Below are 20,999 nucleotides of genomic sequence, written 5' to 3' on the forward strand. Positions count from 1 at the left end.
AGCTGATGGCAACACTTCAACGCAAAAAGCATGTCCAGGAAAAACCGTGTCACAGTTATAGCACGCTTCGCCACTAAACGCAAAACTCCACTCGGCAAAAATATAGGTACCGGATCATCAATTCATGTCCAAAGTGCACAGCCGCTTTTAGTGCCATAGCTGTATATGTTTAATAGGGTCATGGTAGTGGGAAGCCAACTCACAGTATTAGAAATAGAGAACTTTGGTAAGTGAAAAGCTTGATAAAGGTTTGTCGCTATTGTACAAAGAGAAGAGGGAGGGGGAATCAAAACATCTCACTACAAGCAAAATCATACGCTTCGGAGAAGCTGGTCCCTGTCATGGCGATCAAATCCGGCTTAACTCTCCTTGGCTTTGTTCACACCGTGTTGCAAGAACTTGGAGCGGTACTGCTCCGCCAGAGATTTATCCACACCTCCCTGGACGCCTGGCTCTTTCTTCGCCCTCTTTGCAGCCTTCCCTCTCTTCTGCTCCACCTGGCCATCGTTTGTGTTTCTTCTTTTTCTCCGCGCATCTGCCTGCTCATGCGCTGCGGAAGGTTTCTTCTGCATCAGAAGAAAAAGAGATAGCATTGAGTTACTTCCCTGCATCACAATGGGGCATTTGTGTTGTGCTGACAATAGGACTTACAGTCGCCACAGCATTCGGGGCTGCATCTGCTTGATTTCCCTCTGACACAACGGCGCTCTTCTTTGAGTGCCTTGCTCGTTTTGCGGGCCTTTGAGGCTGCCTTTTGTCTCCCTGTGTACTCCCCGCAGATTCCGGATCTGCAGAATACTTGACATCTGGCGGCGAACTGCCAGACTCGGGTGATTTAGATGGTACATCATGCGATTCCTGCTTCCTCCCTTTTCCAAAAGGCCTTTTCTTATTTGGAGGAGGGCCATCAGTTGCGGACTGATCTCCCAGAGTCCTCCGCCGATCTTGTGCAGCCTCTTTCGCCCTCTCATTGCGTTCGTTTCGGATCCTCTGGAGCCTCATTTTCTCAACATCCTCAAGGGCAAACTCCACAATGGGACGACGTTCTGTACCAAAAGTTCCTGCAAAGATGTAAAGAATGAGAAATGATAACATGGACCAAGCCATAGGTGTTCAGTGCCAACAGGATAGCAGAAAAGCAGAAGCCAACAGGCAGCATGCTGGTTAGAAATTAATATCTACAAACAGTTTGTCTTTGATGTTCTTTTCTCATTACTAAAGCAATTATTGTCTTATATAAAAACATGAAACAGACAGCACAAAACAATAATCACACCACTATGTACGAAGAACTACAACAAACAGCAGTAAGAAAATGCAGCAAGAGCAACATCTCATGATTGCTAAAGGATAAAGATATGCAGCACTGACATACAGCACCAGTAGAATAAGATAACGATACAAGGATGCACATTACTTCATAAGTATTTACATGCAAGATGCAACCCGGTCCATGTGTGGTACACCGGAAATTACAGTGGGTGCAACTTAAGGATGAAGTAATACATACGTATAATCAACTGACTGCAAAATGCTTTTCCAGATAAATATGATACATCACAGAGTCTACACTACTTAAAAAGAATGAACTTTGTTCCCTATTCTCCCAAACAGCAATACGTCAAAGGCTTCGTCGTCCACTTTTGTTTCGTCACACATCGCTCCTCCCACCGGTTTTTATTCGTTCACCCACGTCCCACCTAGGTACAGGTTAGGGTCAACCTCTGGCTCTCGATCCCTTCGATCTGTTCCCGAGCGCCGCCCTCCCTCCTCACCCGATCTGCCCTCGCTGCCATCACCCCAAGATCACCACGCCTCCGCCTGGTCTGCCCGCCGCCCCAGCGACCACCCTCCCGTTGACCCCCCAAGCGGGCAAACCCTCTTCCTCGACGAACTCCGAGCCTATGGTCCCCCGAGTTCTCTGCTGCACCGGTCGTAGGCGAGCATGACGACCAGATCGAAGCATCAATGCGGCCTCCAGACCTTTGCCCCGGCAAAGTCCAAGCTCCTCCGCCTGCCGGCGAACTGTCCTGCCACCATCCCCAAGACCACCCGCCAGCAAGCCTCTCCTGCCCCGACCAGTAGTTTGCATCTCATCTCTGTATATTTTTATTTTTCAGGGTATGAAGAACTACACTATATGTTAAATGGGATCCTTCCGACTCTTGGCCGGCCACACCAGGGATGAGAGAGGAAATCAGTGGAAGGGGAGGAGAGTGCTGGCAGCAGCAGTGCAGGGGAGGCCGGCTATGAAGGGGATGAGTGGGTCAGGGATGCAAGGTGTTGAGTAAGTATTCTTTTCTTATGGCTTAAAATTTGTAAATGTCAGAGCCAAATCAAGTTGTTGTATGGGTAAACAAGATTGTTATTGTATGGTTGCTCTTGAGAAATATCAATGCATCCCTGCTAGGTGGTTCGCTGTTAATTGCAGGGGTACGATGCACACAAGGTATTGGTGTTAATGACAACATGTTGGAAGAACACAAACAACAGGTGAAGCTGAAGAAGGCTCCTGGACTCAGGTCCTCGACATTGTAGGTATTGACATTTACAAATTTTCCAGGTAGATACATTCTTCATGTGTCCCGCTGCCCCTTGGCTGTTTAATATTCTAGGAGTCCATGCTTAGTTAGTTTTCCATGACATTTTCATATAAGAAGTTATGATTAATTAGTTGTGTCAGCATGTCAGTGCTCTATTCTCTTCTTATAGCGGAGAGTACAGTTAGCCTCCATTACTAAGCAATGCATTCCTTCTTGCAACTTTGAAGGTTCTTTTTAGTGCACCACATGAGTTGGTTGGGACTTTCTACTGTTAACCGATGCGTTCTGAAATTTGATTATGACTTGTAGACTAGGTTCTCAACGAAATGGCCATGGCCCCATGATCAGTTTTAGGAAGTAATTAAGTTGGAGGGAAAGAAATATGTACATGAAAAGCACGGCCCTTGTTTTCTACTTAATCACTGGTTATGTAGAGCCTCGTGTTGGTATTTGCGGACCTCTCTCCTGACGCAATGCAGTTTTAGATGGTTAGCGTCGCCTATGTGCTGTAGGCAATGAGCTGCAAAATTAAGGTACGTTGCTGAACTAATTTGCTCACAAAGGAGCGATGTGTCTTTTGTTTTACAAGTTAGATACCTCTGGATGGTTTACCTGTAGTGATCACATTCTATATCACATACATATATGTAATAATCACTAATGCTAGATTTGTATTGAGTTAATTCTATCTTTCCAAGCAAAAAGCTAGAAAGAAATACGCTAGGTTCTGACTTACAATTTGAGCGTTTCAATGTTAGTAGTTCCTAACTCCTTTTATGTTAGGTAAAGATCATGCCGCTTGGGCTTCTATTTGCGAAGGTAGCATGGTGGACCCCACCGAGAAGACGACAAGGCATAGAAGTTGCATATGATGGCGACTAGTAGAAAGAAAATGCAGCGCAACGGCACAAGCATGACTCCAGACAATCTAACTGAAAGTACTGAGTGTATAAAGGGGTACCAGGATTGTTGTTTAGAACCCTTAGAGCTACAAGGGCATGCTCATGTTCTTGAAAGTCAACAAAGGCTACACCACGGGAATGCTTCTGTGCAGCCCCCTTTCCTTTCTTTTCGTTGTTCAGTATATTTACCTGCTCAAGACAAATGCATATGCATAAGCTTCAAAAAGATACCTAAAAATTAATGAGAAACTTGGATAGTAAACCCCCAATCTAACCTTCCGGATGACAGGATTTTGCTTGGTAGCACGAGAAATTACAGCTTCTCGGCAAAGCTTCTTGACATCATTAATGGTCATAGTCTTTGGCAAATTGTAAATGATAAGCCTTGTTCTGGAGACGTGAAATTTTGGAGATACAAGCATTTCCGCTTTCCTTTTAGCTAACCTGCAAGATGAGATCACAACCATTTCTTACGCATTGTTCACAAACTTCTTAAATATGATTCAGAATGTAATAAGATGTGACACTATACAAGCAGATTTGAGATGATAGCCCTAAAAATATAAAGTAAAATAAACTGACAGAAGACTAGAAGGTCAGCCGAACACATAAAAGCAAAAGAAAACACATCCAAAAATAGTAGATGAAACAACATTGATAAAATGAACAAATCCAAATTACGCCAGAGGCTATTGTTGCATTCGCATCATCAAGAGGGTCTGATTGAATACACAGCTGACATAGTGCCAGGAGCTATGGTTGGGAAGATTCATAAAAACAGAAGGCAGTTAACAACAAAAAACGAGGTTCTGCTTGCAAGATATGTGTTGCCTTGCAAGCATGAAGTATGACAAGGAAAGAGAGAAAGACCAACTCTTACCAATTACGTTTATTCATGTCAACATCTGATACACCTTCCGCAGCTGGCGTTCCAGGGAGTATTTCACCTTCCTGCTTTCACACTAAGGTTTCAGGAACAGAAAATAATGGGAGATATACATAATGAAGTGAAGGTATAAGAGGTAACGGGTACACTTGCCTTGGACAAGTACAGATTACGCCGATCCTCGATCTCATTCTTTCCCTTCTCCAGCTCCTTTTTGTGAGCAGACTCCTTGTCTAGCGCTTTCTTAACATTAAGTGCCCTACTTTTTATAAAAATTCCTAACCCAGGAGCAGCATTAGCAGCAGAAACTGCTGCATCAGCCGCCTCTGCTGTAGAAAACTTAAGAAACCCAGTTCCTATAGGTCTCCTGCACAGACAGAACAAAAACTGTTGAACTCAAAGAATGCATCAAGTAAACATTCTGTTGTCAGTACAACTGGTGGAGAAATGGACAACATAAAGTATTTCTGGCGAGATGGTTCAACATACTTTGTGAGTTTATGCAGAACAGGGACAAAAGATTGGACCTTCCCAAATACTGAGAACCGCTGTGTTACCTCCTCATTATTAATACCAAAAGGAAGGTTGCTTATGAATATTGTCCTATCCAGGCCAGAATCTTCTTTCTTGGGTTTCGAAGCAGGAACAGTGTCTTCTGCCTCTGATACATGTTCAGATTCTACCAACATGACAGTTTGAGGTTTCGAAGAAGGAATAGTACTTTCTGCCTCTGTTACATGCTTAGATTCTGCCAACTTGACAGCTGCAAGTGAGTGGGGTCTCATCTTTTCTGATGTGTCACTTTCTGCTTCAGAATCTGTATCAATATCAGAAACCTCGACAGCAGATGGTTCAGCCTTCTCCGTTGACTTGATTAAATTTTCAAGCACTTTTCTAGAAATGTCTGCCTCCCTTTTGAAATCATCCTCACGAAGAGGATTGGAAGTCTCCTGATCATCACCATCATCACTGTCATCTCCCCCAACAAGATCATCATCAGAGGTTTCCTCATCGCTGCCCTTGTCAGATACATCTGCCAACTCTGAAAGTACAGACACCATATGAGAAGGGCAGCTCTCAAGTCGTAACTCGTATAACTCTAGTTTTATGAAAAAGAAAGTGTTGAATGAATGAAGCTAGGAACAATGTCAACTGATATATAAGAGTTTAAATTTACCATCATCCTTAACATCAGACTTTGCAGCAACAGCATATACATTCTTTGGAACAGCCCAATCAACAGCTACAGTTCTCTTTGCAATAACTTTCCCATTCACATTTTTTATAGCCTGGTTCAGAGAAAAATCGTGGCAAATTGACTTAATGAATATATTTACTATTACTCAATAAAGTACTGACCAAGTGACCATACATTTTCTGCATCCAGTTTACGTGTGAAAGAAACAAAAGCAAAGCCTTTTGATTTCCTGTAAGAATAAACGCGACAAGAGTTATCATATGTAATGAGGTGTTTAACCCACTAAGGGGATAAAGGAATGAAAAACATACCCATCATCAGACTTTTGTGGAATGGAGACATCCCAGACAAATCCTTCAGAACTGAACACGTCCATGATCTCCTTTATAGTAATCTATAAGGATGAAACAAGCACATTAGCTTTGTTTTTATTTGCTCAAAAATGACAAGTTTAGAACAGGAAAAATTAGCATTTAACCAAGCACCTTGAATGGCAGATTCCTGACTATCACTCTCCATTTCCTGATCTTCGAACCCTGAATAGCAACAAACATTTCAGCTTGGTTACTTCATGATAAAAAATCAACTTCAGTTCAACCATTTAGTACAACTAGTAACGGTTGCACATGCAACGCACGTTTCCACCATATAAAAATATTTTAGGAAAAAAAAGAACCAGTTTGATAGGTAAGCATTGAGGTATAAACACTCTTAAGATTTATTGTATTATTTTTAAACTCCACTTCTGATGGAAGGAAATATGTGTGGCCGAAAAATATTTAAGATCTAGCATGTCCATCCATTACAATATGATTATAGGAGCGAATCAGAATATTACTACTGAAAGCTACCAGTTTCTCTCTTTGATCCTTGCTCAGTGGCAAGGCTAGCGAGTGCGCAGCCAGCCCACTCGGGTTCGAATCCCCATCTCGCGGTAATTTCGCAGGGAGGGGCGGACTTTAAACCGGGTTATCATCCTAGCGTCCATCCGTGGGGAGAGTCCCATCCTACCTAACAACATATAACCAAGGGAGGGATCATTCCCCCGTTGGTCAACGTTTTTTTTTTTTAGTTTCTCTCTTGATCCTTTGGTTATGTTAAGTTTTCAATTTGAATGCTTGCGCTGTCACTTGATTACAATAGACTCTCAAATCGTCAAGTAAACCACACTTCTTTGGTTAGTAACCTGAAGAACAAACAAACGGCCTTTAGTCCGTGCTAACCCATCCTTCTAACACATAATAGTGGTGCTCACTACTGGAGGACGTTCCAGAAAGCACATCACCTAGAGATAGAGGTAAATACTGATAGTATAGATTCACTGTCATTTGGCAATAGGGATCCAACAACCGCATATTCAAGCATGAATAGCACTATTCAAGAGAGATGCAAACCCTTTTGATCAATACCTAGTATTACCAGAAAAATATGTATTATTATCTCAGGTTTCAATGCTACAAAACAATTAAATCGGAGCACCCTCCCTCTACTAATAACATATATTCCCAATATAAAACTACAAATTAATCACCAGCACCTAAAAAAAGGAGCTACAAACCTGTCTCCGTACATGGATTCATGTACAGCACCCCTCTGCTGCACACGATTAGAAAGGAGAAATGACCTACTAATTCCAATTTGAGATGAAAAAAATGAGCAAGAATCACTATAACCGGATCCTAATTGATCCAATTAAAATATAGATGTGTAATCAAAACACTGCAGATCATGACAGCGCCGATCAACATTCTAGCCAGCATCACAAGCAAACCTTTGTACTTCACGTTTACCTGAACATGGCCATATTTTGTGAATAAACAGACTACATTTCCTGCATCCTGCAATTTGCAGAAGCAGAAGAGCGCATACCTGAATCTGATTGATTTGAACAACCAATCACTACTGCAACCAATAATCGAAATCCAAGGAGTTAAGTGGTGACTCAAACTGGTAAAAGTGAAGAGCAAAATTGTAGTGTTCGATCAGATAAGACTGAGAAGGATTCTACCAGACCAGCACGTATGAATCAACAGCCACCACGATTGTTGAATGAATGGAAGCAACCATTTGCAACAGCATAAATTGGGTCGCAACCACAACCAGCAGCTCGCCAGTTACACAGCCATCACCTCTCGCCCAACAAAAGCATAGCGGGTAGAGCAAATCAGACACAATCGAGAAAGCGGCCGAAGCGCGGCCTCGAAGCGAGAATGTGTCGTCTGGCTGCGGAGCTCAGATGCGGCGGCGAATGAAGCTGACTGGAGCAATATCGGGTGGTTGCGCCATCGCTTACGACCAAGAAGAGAGCCCCTCTGCGGAATTGACAACAAGCACCAATTGGCACCTCGCCCTCCTCGACTGATGCGTGGATGGACGACGGATGCGGTGGCGGGTCGGTGTACATGCTTCCTAGAACAGCGTGCGCGTCCTAAGCAATCAGGCAAGGCAGCGGCACCTCCTCCGTCTTGAGGCGGGTAACAAAAGCGGCAGTGGTGGCACTTCGCATGGACGTGCTCCAGCACGAACTGCGGCGTCTAGCCGTCTACGCGCGCCGAGATGTGTAGAGGTTGCGGCGTTGCTGTGTTGTCTAGAGGATGACGGCGAGCGGCGGCGGGCGGCGGGAGGCTCACAAGCCGCGAGATGAGGGCAACATGGGTGCGGATGGTGGGTTTCTTCCCTGATTTGGGTGGGTATAGGCGGATTTTGCCCGTGATTTAGGCATGATTAGCAGGGAAAGAAGAGGGCTCGGCCTAGCAGGCTGCAATGTCATTGAAGAGACAGACACCGTCAGATGCAAAGGAATAAAAGGTCAGGATCAAAAGTTTCTGCCATGTTCGCGTTTTTATAAGTAGTTGTAGACTAGCTAGAAGCTCCCAAAAACAACCCAGCAATCAGAAACTCTTTTCCTGCTGGTAATGAGGTAAGTAGGGGACAACTTCTGTTAATATGCGAAAGTACAAAGGCGCTCTGTCATTTGAAGGAACAATGTGAGATAACTCAAGACACTGGCAGTGACAGCAAAAGCTTCCTGATCCTGACCGACTAAAACTCTATAACCTCTAACAGTTTACTGAGCAACAAAAAAAGTTGCCTGGTACATGACTAATATACCTACAAGAAACTCTCAAACTGCAACTAAGTCATCTGAAAGTACAGCCAAGACCACAAAGGTATGATGAGGTAAGACACCCCAGGAGGCATAGCAGAACAAAGCTACTGGAATTTGAGACAAGAATTTAAGGTTCATAACCATTTTAATTACCGCACATCCAACCATTTTAATTACCATACGAAGGTGTAGCATGACATCTTAAGAATCAGGAGTAAGTACAAATACATGGCATTGACATGCAACTAGATACTGAAGTGTGCATTAACCTAAGCAGGTAGGAGTAAAGAAGGATTCCAATTTAGTTATGCAGAAAAGGAACAGGACAATCAAACCAAGTACAATGAAGTAATAGCAGAATATCAAGACAAATGCAACGCAAGAGACAGCTTACCTCCCCGCCAAGTTGACGAGCCCAAACAGTTGCTCCTTTGACCTCCTTACGATGCAAGAGAACAACAGAATCCCAAGCTGATTTGACACTTGCAAAGAGTACTGCTGCTGCATCCGATGTGCATCCATCTCGTGCAAGCCCTGGAGGGGATGACAGCCATATTCTACTGTTAATCTGTATGTTACATGCTAGTTCTATTAAATGAATTAAGGGCCAATGAAGCAAATGGTAAATAAATGAAGATTCCAACACGTTTTGCAGAATGCAAGACTTCTTCCATTTTCTTATTAAAATGCTAAAACCTTTATTGTAGTACTCTTATTTTTCAGTCATATCTTAAGCTGACAAAGAGAAAGCCTCCAACTAGAGTAAACAAGAAAGAAATTAGGATTAGTATCATTAGTTGCTATCTGTGCAGAATTTTCTCGATCCTTAAGAGAAAACAACTCTGTATTAGGTCACTTCTAGTAGTTTGAGATTGAGTAAGATGGTCACTTGTAGTAGTTTGAGATTAGGTAAGACGTAAACCGAAATATCCCTAGTCTCCTTCCTCCCTGGCCCTGTGCGGCTGCTGCCAAGGCGCTGTTGCACCACTTGGGTCCAGCGGTACCTAACCCCAACTAGGTGGCTAGGCCTAAGGGGCCATATCCTATCTCGCTACACGACAATCACGAGAAATTCAAATTATTGTTGTACCATTCACTGAAAGAACTCAAACATAACAATCATGTGTAAACAACATAGTATACAATCAAGACTTAGTACAAATTGACTGTTTGGGTGTGTGGAAGAGAGACAGGGAACATGAAAAGGCATACCATGGAGCTCCATTTCCTCTTTTGGAAGTGGATAATTTACAGATACTACCGTGCCAATCTCTCCAGCAAGACGGAAAACTTCACTAGCCGTAGAGAAGTCTTGAAGACCACCAAATATGACAGTTTTTGCGATCCTACATTATAAGGAGATAAAATTACTAGCAGCATTGAATTAAACAGGAACAGGGTAAAAAATAGTACAACATTATACCCTCGACCAACAAACTAAGAACAAGTGCATGAAAAGGCAAGATCTAAAACAAGATGGGAATGTGTAAAGATGACATGATATATTTTAGGTAATGCAATATTGTCCAGTAAATACAGAAATATTCCAGTCCATACCTTTGCTTTTCAGAACTTTTCACTTTATCAGTAGGCTTAATGCTAACTTCCTTTGCTACTTTGGTATCTTCCTTTGCTACTTTGGTATCCTTGGCCAATAACTGTGGTGGTCCTACTTAAACACAATATCTTGCATCAGAAAAATTAACTACTAGGAAAGCTGAACAGTGGAAATAGTGCAAAATGTAAAAACAACTTCCAAATAAAAACCTGTGTCTGTTTTATGAGATGTTTCCTTATGTTCTGCAGGGGTAGAATTATCATCTTCTTCTTCATCTTTCGCATTCGAGTCCTCAGCTTGCACTGCTCGTAAACAAAAACAGCCAGACCATCAGAACCTCCATCTATTGAACTTCACAAGCAAGAAAATTATTGACAATTACCCGTCTCTCTCTTATGCAAACGTTCCTTCAATGGAGCACGCTGAATTGCGAGCTTAACTCTGATTTTCCTACCAGCGACAGCAAATCCGCTCTTTTCCTTGATAGCTCGCTCAGCATCTTGAACAGTGGCACTGGTAGCAACCCCACACAGAATTCAAGTCAAATATGCTAACAGGGTAAAAGGTCGGTTTTATGCACAGGTAATTATCAGCAGAAACACTCTTCTTTGAACAATCTAGACACTTGTACCAGCAGATGTATCAACCAAGCTTAAGTGGTTTGGTTCATAAATTCATACATTGGTCTGGCAGATGATTTTATTTTATTACAAGAAAACTAAGTAACTAACCAATTGTCCAATTTAAATTACAATGGAAACAAGTACAGTCAATTGGATGATATTGGTCATGAACTTAGTGAATATGTAAAATCCTTCTAATACACTAATGCTAACGCTATGCGGGGGCTGATAAGTGATGACAAGAACTAGGCTAGCCACAATATGCAAGTTCCTACTAAGCTTTCAGCCATTAGAGACTCAGAGAACTTATGCTTTAGGCGCTTCACATCAAAACCACGTTCCCGCAACATTGCATTTAGAATTGAGTACTGGAAAAATTCGCAAAGGCAAGGACTGAAACTCACAATTGCACGAACCCAAATCCTCTGCTCGTCTCGGATCCTGCAACAACAGAGAACCACATAAACGGAACCCCTTAGTCTTGAGAGACATGAAATTTCTCCCAGCCAAGCACTAAACAGCCATTCAAGTTCGACAGCCGGCTTACCTTTGGACGCGACCATGAAGCAGCGCCTCACCGGCCCCACCTCGCTAAACACCGTCTCGAGCTGCACAGCAACAGCACAAATCACACACAGAACCTCAAACACCGAACGAAACGTAGGTAAGAATCATCCTAGCTTAGCGGAGGTGGAGAGGCACGAGGTCGCCCTTACATCGGCGGACTTGTAGGTGTAGGGCAGGTTGGAGACGAAGACGGTGGAGGGGCTGTGCCCTCCGGCAGCACCGCCACCGCCGGCAGGGGCAGCATCGCCTTCCGCGGCGGCTTCTCCTCCGCCGGCACCGGCCCCGGCGCCGGGGCGGACGCGGACGCGCTGCTTCCCCTTGCCCATCGCCGGCGTGCGTGCGTGCGTTGCAGGGGGGACGGCCGTGGAGGAGTTGGGGGTTTCGCGGTTGCGGTTGGACGAGAGGTTTTTGTGGGCTAGGGTTTATAGATGGGAATGGGTGGGCCGTTGTTATGTGGCTTCGGGTGGGCTGGAACTGGCTTGGCCCGTACGTATCTGCTAGTGGGTCTGGTTAGTTAGATGGGCATGGCTAGGCTTGACCAAAGAAAACGGCAGAGGGAAAATCTACGAGCCCAACTCTGTTTCTTTTCTGGGTAGAGGTGTCCTGTCGAGCGTGTGGAGGACGACGGGGAGCTGTCGAGGAAGAGAGGACGCCGGCGAGGGAGCTGAGGCAGGACGCCGGCGAGGGAGCTGAGGCAGGCCGCCGGCCGGCGCGGAGCTGCTGCTTTCCGTTCTCAGGTGGGGGCGGCGGGAGGTGACTGACCGAGTCGAGGCGGCGACGGCAAGGTCCAGGAGAGAGCGGCGAGGGGCAGTCGGGGAAAGGGCGGCGATGGGCAGGGCGGCGGCGGGCCAGGTCGGGGAGAGGGCGGCAGTCAGGTCGGGGCTTGGTGCGAGTTAGGGTTGAGAGGCGCGCTGTGGCGTTGAGAGGTTAAGGAATTGGTGGGCTGGTCAGGTCAGGTCAGGTGTGGTGCATCGTTTGGTTTTGGGCCGTGCCGTGCCGATTCTCCAATGTCAGAAACAAAACGGGACGAGAGACCAGCGAAATCACACAACACAGCATGCATAGGCAAGCACTTGTCCAGTTAGGGCATCTCCAACGGAGCGACGCATTTCGGACGCCCAAAAGTGATCGGGAGTGTTCGTTTGCGTCGACCCGCGGACATATTTTGTCTGAGTATCCGTTTGCGTCTGGATGTGCGTCCATCAGGCCGACCCATTTTTAGATTTGTAACGCATTTAAAAAAATAAAAAGTAATACATTTTAATGCATAAAAACTATACAATGTAGATCTAGAAGACTAGACTACTTGCTTCCGGACGGGCCGGCACCGTCGTTGCGTCACTCCATCGCCTGCTTCTCCGCCGCCCCCGTGCGGCTGCTATGGCTCGATGCGCCGCCGCATCCTTTTGCAGGCACTGCTCCAGCCTCGCGCTCGCGACGTCGTCCTTGAGCATCTCGAACGACTCGACGATAGCCCTCTCCTCCGGCGTAGGCGCATCAGGGTCATCGGAAGACCAAGATATCTCGGAGTCGGAGTCCTATGTGGCCGCGGCGGCCGCCAGCCTGCGCTGCTCCAGCTCGACGTCCAACGCCGCGTGGCCCGCCAGCTCCTCCTCTGCTTCCTGCGCCGCGAGTGCCAAGGCCTTGGCGTCCCTGACCGGGTCGAGGAGGTCGCCCGTGCTGTTGTTGGAGTCGAGCTCCTCGGAGTTCGAGGAGGCCGGGGGAGGTGGAGTGGGAGGTGAAGGTGGAGGCTGAGCAGAAGCAGCCTGGCGCGTCCGGCGCTGCTCATGGTGGATCTGGTGGAGGCTGAGCGGAAGCGGCATCTAGGGTTTAGTGGGGAGGAGATGAGATGAGATGCTCGCGCCCCTGTTTATATAGGTCGGAGGCAGGGCGACGGCCGCGCCACGCGTGGCATCGCCATTACTACGTGCACAGAGGTAGGCGACGGCCGCGCGCCATCGCCATTTACGCAGCTGCAGACTGCCGAAGCGACGCCTCGGCGCTAGTACTGGCGGAGAAGACGCATCGATGCTGCGTCACTGCCTGGTGGGCCAGACAAAACGTCCGCCAGACGCGAGCGGACACTTTTCGCGTCCGCGGAGACGCATCATATTTGGGCCAGGTTTGCGTCTCCGCGGACATGTCACTTTGCGTCGCCCCGCTAGAGGTGGTGCCAGACGCATTTCCGGTCACAGCGGACGAAAACGGTCGCCCGCTGGAGATGCCCTTACACCTTGGATTGACTTGATTGCACATCACTGTTCTTCATCCTTCGACAGAACATAAATCAAGGAGATAACCAAATACACCACTGCAGGGGCGTTTTTGGAAGGCTGAGAATGACGTTTCTCGAAGAATCTTGAGAATTGCACTGGCATATTTCGAAAGCTAAATGTAGTGGCATTTCTCAAATAGGCAGTAATTGCAGTGGTATATATCTAATTAACCCATATAAATAGGTATTATTTACTCTATATTGTAATTTATCTGCAATATCTAATGTCGATGTTAATCTATTGACCATTTTGTACTAATGGGTATGCCATATGGTAATGTCCATGAAAAATATTGTTGATGTTGTTTATTTTATCTCAAGCTAATTAAGTTCTTGATCCCAACCTTTTCAGGACTTCAGTATGATACCTACAACAGATGAGTCTTAATTATTTTGAGTTGTGGTGCCTTGGAAAATAGATGCCAGGGCTTTATTATTTTTTGAGACATGGTACTTGTGCAACAGATGCAAAAGGACAAAATATTAAAATATCTATTGGTTTGGTGTCCCATTATTTATTTTAGACTTCCTTTATGGATAATGTGCTAGACCAGAGAAATATTTTTTCTTTTAAATCTCGACCTATGGTTCATTTACATCTCATACTTTGTCAATCGAAGATTTAATCAGCCTATGAAAAACAGACCAGGTGAGAATCTTACTATTCCCGCCCTTACTTATACTCAAAGCTTTGGGAGAACAAAAAATCTTTAAAAATTGTGATATTTTTGTTAGATGCCCAATTAGTGATTTATAAATATTTTCTGGTCTATGCAAATCTAATTTTACTACTACTCATTACAAGTATGACTATTGGATTTTGTTGTTATTAATCTGGTAAGATTTCTAGAATTTAATCATCTCTGCTGTTGATTTTACGGATCACATGTTGAATCGTGGAAGCAGGTAATATCTAGATTTTGAATATAAGAAACAGCTAATTATGTTTATGCTCTGAAACTTCAAAGCAGCTAATTGCTTTGAGTTACTGCCTCTTTTTAGAAGCTGAAGCATGCAGCTAATTAGCTGCAATTTATTTTGTACAGTACAAGCAGTTGACTAAAATATGCACACTTAATCATGTAAGATATTTGCTAATAAAGCTTCACGCAATCCTTTTTTTAAAGTGTCACCCGACTAATTAATCGACTAGCAATATCACCAATAGTAAAATTGCATATGTTCCTCTGTTATTTTGGTTTGATATTTGTTAGTGAGTTCTGTATCTTTCTAGCTTCCGTTTTGTTTGCTGATACAAGCAGTTTCCTCAATGTTAATTCTAGTTTAAAGTGGACATGATTGCACCCTTTTTGCCACATAGTTGGATAAAGCATGTTTTTATGTACTCCCCCTTACTAGATGACATTTGTATTGTTCGACCTCTATTGAACATAGTGAATGTTCTTTATTTGTATTAAATGTTTGATTTGTATACAATATTGTCTCTAATTGACTTTCGCTAACAGTCACATGTTTCTCTACCTAAGAAAAATCAAGAAGATAGAGCCGGAAAAAAGTTGCATACGCTGAATGCATTGTTCAGGCAGCATATCCTTCTTGGGCTGTAAAGCACACTGTCAAAGTGGTGTATGTTTAATAATGTGGTATTACTCATATGCACCAACTGTGAAACCACTAGAAACTGGTTTGTAATTAAATTGACCATTGTACATTGGAAGAAATCTGGAGGACCGCTGCTAGCTTCCGTCTGCTCTGTTTTGTTGTTCCAAGGCTACGGTATGATATTTACAGGAGGATATTTTGTTCCTGCAGAAGATGTATTTTATATTGTCTTCTGATTCTATTGTTCGTTCTTACAGATCTTGGAGATTCTATTATCTTCAGCTCAAAATTTTCATTTTTATTGATTCAAATGCAAAGAATTCATGTAATACTTATGCTCAATGCTCCAATATTATTTTTACATAGTATATTGTACAAAATTTAGTGCTAAAAATAAGGATTTACAAAAATACTAAGCCGATAAATGGGTGACTGATAAAATCGGTTAATCGGCCGATAAGCGATTAATCTCCATTTTGAGGATAAATTAAGATTATCGATTTCTCGAACATTGTATATAGATAACCTTATGAGATCATGAGGGTTCAAAGACGGGCAAGGCGAGACACGCCTCCACTATTGTCGCCCACCCTCAAAAAATAATTTCATATTGAGATTTTCTCCAAAATAATATAAAATATCTTGTATGACATATTAATCATTTCTTCATATATGGACGAGCGCGGCAGGCTTTCATGATCTAGTCTGGCAATACGTAAAACAGGACCTAATAGCCGGCTAAGATGTTCTAGGAGCAAGTTACTAGAAAGAAGTACGGTTGATGAAGCTGGAGAGTCCTCTGCGAACTTCTTGGGACTAGGTCCACAGCATAGATCTGCTCGACATTTAGCTCATTTGATGCCTTGGCCTGCAGCCTCAAGGTCCGTCTAAAACTGTGAAGAAGTCAAAGATACATCATTGTCAACATATTTCTCACCACTTGCCTAATCCAAAAAATTAGAAGATGCATTGTTCCTAATGAGTTCTTCATACGACATTACTGTACACTACTAGGAAAAGGCTTACTGCCGGCGCACCAAAAAGCACTACTGCCGGCGCACCAGCGCCCGCCGGTGCGAACGGGCCGGTGGTAAAGGCTTATTGCCGGCGCACCATCTTGTTCGCCGGCGGTAACTCGATTTATCACCGGCGCACCAGCCTAGTGCGCCGGCGGTATGTTTTTCAGGATTCAAAAAAAAGCAGATCTAGATCTAGATCTAGGTCAGTCGTGTTCTAGGTCGTAGGTCAAGTTCTAGGTCGTGCCTTGGAGATGTACCGCCGTCACCGTGGTCATCTGCTTGCAAAGAGGAAGTGGTTGCCGGTGTGGTCGTCGGTGATCGTCGGGGTGAGAGGAGGTGGCCGGACCAGGGGTGAGAAGAGGTGATGCTTGAGGAGGGGCTCGCCGGCGAGATGCTTGAGGAGGTGCTCGCCAGTGAGTAGCTTGAGGAGGTTCTCCGGTGAGATAGCTTGAGGAGGTGCTGCGGGGAGTAGCTTGAGGAGGTGCTCCGGTGAGCAGCTTAAGAAGGTGCTCGCCGGAGGGAGGGATTAGAGGGGTAACAAGGTAGAAGAGGGGGAAAATGGAGGAGAAGAGAAGGTAGAAGAGGGAGGAAGAGAGGAGGAGGAGGAGAAGTGAAAGAGAAGATGGGGGAAATGGAAGAGAGAGAAGGTGCACCGGGCTGGTTTGGCATATATTGCCTAAGTTACTGTCGGCGCACCTATATGGCGGTGCGCCGGGGATATTTTTTTAATTTTTTTCATCAAAATCTAAAACCTAAAAAAATCCTGTTTCTGTTTTCCAATTGACAAATCCATTTTTTGTCCAAACGGCTGTAGGCCGTTGAATTTGAATAGGAAATTTCGAGTAGATCGATTTTGATATAAAAAAGTTTTTCATCGGAGGTCGTATGCAACCAGAAAACCCGTTTTACCGAAAGATGACGCCATTTTGCATAATATATCGAAATTCATTTTTTCAAATTTTGATGAAAGCTAGATTACATAATACATGGGCAGTTCAAAGGATTTTATTTTTTGAATTTTCTATCATTTTCTTTTATTTTTTCGAAAACTGAAAAGGCGATTCCCGGCGCGGGGGGGGGGGGTGTGGAGAGAAAAATCTAGGAACCTTACCCCCGGCGCACCTCTATGGTGGTGCGCTGGTGGTAGTTTTCTTCCGGCCAGACCTCTCCGAATTTTATCTCCGGCGCACTAATTTTTTTTTTGCGCCGGCAGTATAGGTTCTTCACCGGCGCGGCCTAATTTGGCTCACCGGCGGTATTTGCCACCGGCGCGCGTCAATGATGGTGCGCCGGCACTTTTCCGTGCAGCTATAGCCCTTTTCCTAGTAGTGGTACTAAGTTCATGAGGAAAAACATAATACTATGTAATGCGTACAAAACTAAGTTATTTACCTTTTCTAGTGCACTCAATAATATGTTTGTAACAAACTGTATATCCTTGGCTAGAGAGGATTCTTCTAAGCAAATTTCACTGGCAGATGCATCATCGCCTTTATGAGCCAACAAAGCTTCATTGCTTTTCTTCAGGTAACTTCCACAATAAAATAGCCTTTGCATCTCCACTCTTGGGGAACTCAAAGCCAATATATTTATGTATGTTTCTATGTGGAAAAAAGTGATCTTATTGGTTCAAGGTAGCATATTTGATATTCAAACATTATGCCAAAGTACTTATGGCTATGCTCTATTAATTCTTAATACAAGATTGCATTGAGTTTTTTCCTTTATTGTGGAGTATAAGAGAAATGTGTTGCATCATCTCTATGTTAGAACGTGATGCCTATATGAATGTGTATCTTTCACATGTTATTATTTTGCATCCTTACATCTCATTGATGAATTGCTATTTGTCCACTACAACTTAAAAGAGAGAATAGTCAAGTGAACCCATAAACACCAGTCCACTTTTATCATAAGAATCGCTATTATCTTGCTTTTATCTTGTTTTCTATTTGCCGCACCATTTTAATCCAAAAATACAAAAATATTTACTTTTATTATTTGCATCCAAAACACTAAAAACAATCAACCTCTTTACTATTTTTACTTAGTTACTTAGTTTTACTCATTTTATTACTTGTGTTTTATTTACTTAAGCGAAACCTTGTGCTTCACAACCACACGGTGGAGTTGGGACACAATGCTTTATTTTGTTTTGCAGATCGCTAGAAGAAGAGAGAAGAGAACACTCTTTGCTCAGTTCCCCGAGAGTTCGATATAAACCCCCGAGTCACCCTTGTGGGGAAATTACTTCTTGAACTACACACTCTGCACTTGGAGTTCCAACGTTTCAAGAAGACTTTTGCTGGTGTTGTTCAGCTGCATCAGCTAAAAAAGTTACATCATAGTGGTTGATGCGTAAGAGGTATTTTCTAGAAGAATCTTCTTACAAGTGCGTCTCCCCTAGCTTGGGAAGGTAACACCACTATGAGTTTTCTTATCTCTTTTAGATTTTGCATCGTATTTTATTTGTCTTGTTTTTAGTCTTTGCTTGCTTGTTTTTATTCTTTGCTTGTTAGTTCTTTTTCATAAAAATTAAAAACACATAAAAATTAGTAGTAACTATCTTCTGAAAATTATGGGGGAAAGAAATACTAAGTTGTGTCATTACACAAACACTCATAATGATCATTTTATTGCTAAACCTATCACTACGCCTGAGATAACTGCTAAAAGGTTTGAAGTAAGTCATGAGTTATTAAATCTTATAACTAGGGAACAATTTGGCGGTAGTGCTAGTGAAGATGCCTCAATGCATTTACATGATTTCTACGAAATTTGTGATATGCAAAAGTTTAAAAATGTGGAAAACAGTATTTTCAAGCTCAAATTATTCCAATTTTCTCTTAGAGAAAAAGCTAAAGAATGGTTATTGTCATTACCTAGTATTAATTATTGGGATGATCTTAAAGAAGCTTTCATTAAAAAGTATCACCCGCCTGTTAAGATCTTACATAATTGACATAGGCATCCCAAATGGGCCTGCCAAAGATAGTACCCGGGGTTTAATGAAGGCCCACTACCCGAAGAATAAGAAGGTTCGAGAGCCCAAGATATATTAAGGAAAGTAGAATTGTAATAGGAAGTGTTGTTTGTAATCGGCGGGATGAATTAGAAACCGTCCCGGACTCGTAACTTGTACAAAACGAAACCCTCGGCTCCACCTCTTATATAAAGGGGAGTCGAGGGACGAGAGATCGTCGAATCATTGTCCGCAAACCCTAGTTTTCATAATCGTCGAGTACTTTTCGACTGAAACCTTCGAGATCTACTTGCCCTCTACTTCTAACTAAACCCTAGCCTACAATCCATAGGCATTGACAAGTTAATCCCTTGTCAATTGGCGCCGTCTCGTGGGAATTAGAGGCGTAAGGATCCGATCTCGATGGCACGTTCAAGATCTTCGACATCATCAACCGGAAGCAACACTATGGATCGAGGTAAACGGATCGCTGCCTGGTCTTGTTGATTTTGTTCCTCACCCACCCTCCCGTTTGGATGCATATGCGTATCTGGTGGAGCCCATGGAGATGACGTTCGGAAGGTTTCACTTTCGCGTCGAGAAGGAAGGATCGTATCGTGTCGAAATTCCGATTTCGTCGGGATCATCGGCGGTCGATTCCGATTTTTCAAGCTATGCATCGTCAACCGAGTCGAAGAAGAAACTTCGGCAACACGCTACGTCGACATCGAGCAAGAGAGAAACTCGCCAAGATCTTCGACGACACATCGTTTGAGTCATCCATGGACTCATATATAAGCGATGGCTCAAGCGATGTCGACAGCATTACGATTTCATCGACAAATCCATCACGATGGGCAAGGTCTTCATCAATCTCAACAATGATGTCACCAAACCCAACATAGATCTGAGTACAAAATATCATCGGATTTATGCTATCGAAAATCAAGAAGAAACATCGGAGGCTTTCGACGATTTGGGGAATCCATATGTCGATCCCTCAGATCTAAGGAGAGGTATGGGCACTAAATATGATGGGCCCACACCACGTGTCAGAGTTCAACTTCCGCAAGCAGCCTGGGATAGAGCTGCAAAAGCTTTAGATGGGTCGGAGCCAATGACGACAACAGCTACAGCTCAAGAACTGCAAGCTTATCAATATAGGCTCGCACGAATTGCCCGAGAAATAGAAAAACAGACGAGCTGAGTTGAACGAGAGAAGGGAGGCAGCTCTCGCATCCAGCGAGAGAAGGGCAGATCTAAGTGGACAATCTAGAGTTTCGGGTGATAGCCACGGGGAGGCTCGGAACAGAGGAAGATCAAGGTTACAACACATACCCGAAGCAGAAAGAGAGCACTTGGTTCAAAACCTCGACATGTCCTTTATGTCGATAGATACAAGAGGAAATATTATCCCTAAGACACCAGAAGCTGGGTATATGGCGACACAAGCCTACATCCTCGCATCCAGGCCACCCCCAGGAGATCCAAGGGAAACATTATACAACATGGCGTTAGCGAGGGTTGGAGCTATGGGGACGGCGTTCGTAGCAACGCCTCCCGAAGGAGCGGCAAGGCAAAATAGTCCACGACCTGCGGCGAGCAACGGCGGCGGTTCCCGAAGGACCAAGCGGAGCAAGAGACACAGGAGCACAAGCAAGGGTCGATAGAGCGAGACAAAGCGAAGGGATCATCGGCAATCCCCGGAGCTTAACGACGAGGATATGTGCGGCCTGCCGTGCTTCACAAGGAGAGTACGAAAAACTCGAGTCCCGTCGGGATTTAAGTTGCCTG

General features: G+C 44.0%; 1 protein-coding gene across 1 annotated transcript; it reads right to left on the reverse strand.

Moving 5' to 3' along the window:
• Positions 1 to 207: 207 nt before the first annotated feature.
• LOC124704573 (RNA-binding protein 28) lies at positions 208 to 11,712 on the reverse strand. The gene is made up of 19 exons (XM_047236847.1): positions 11,536 to 11,712; positions 11,367 to 11,427; positions 11,224 to 11,260; positions 10,579 to 10,709; positions 10,406 to 10,498; positions 10,196 to 10,307; positions 9,851 to 9,984; positions 9,033 to 9,172; positions 6,015 to 6,065; positions 5,841 to 5,923; positions 5,704 to 5,758; positions 5,509 to 5,620; positions 4,821 to 5,373; positions 4,485 to 4,698; positions 4,326 to 4,396; positions 3,721 to 3,889; positions 3,505 to 3,634; positions 652 to 1,061; positions 208 to 566 (listed from the first exon to the last, which is right to left on the reverse strand). The coding sequence occupies exons 1-19, from the start codon at positions 11,710 to 11,712 to the stop codon at positions 360 to 362; spliced, it is 2,940 nt and encodes a 979-aa protein (XP_047092803.1). The 3' UTR covers positions 208 to 359.
• Positions 11,713 to 20,999: the final 9,287 nt, after the last annotated feature.

This window comes from Lolium rigidum, chromosome 3 (assembly GCF_022539505.1).
Source record: "Lolium rigidum isolate FL_2022 chromosome 3, APGP_CSIRO_Lrig_0.1, whole genome shotgun sequence".
Lineage (NCBI taxonomy): Eukaryota > Viridiplantae > Streptophyta > Magnoliopsida > Poales > Poaceae > Lolium > Lolium rigidum.

What these genes read in the sequence shown, in the direction of transcription:
- LOC124704573 (XM_047236847.1), bottom strand. Translation starts at nt 11,712, where the DNA reads ATGGGCAAGGGGAAGCAGCGCGTCCGCGTCCGCCCCGGCGCCGGGGCC. An exon ending in TCAGGAATCTGCCATTCAAG is followed by an intron (nt 5,924 to 6,014) that starts GTGCTTGGTTAA and finishes TCATCCTTATAG; the next exon opens with ATTACTATAAAGGAGATCAT. An exon ending in CCCCGAATGCTGTGGCGACT is followed by an intron (nt 567 to 651) that starts GTAAGTCCTATT and finishes CTTCTGATGCAG; the next exon opens with AAGAAACCTTCCGCAGCGCA.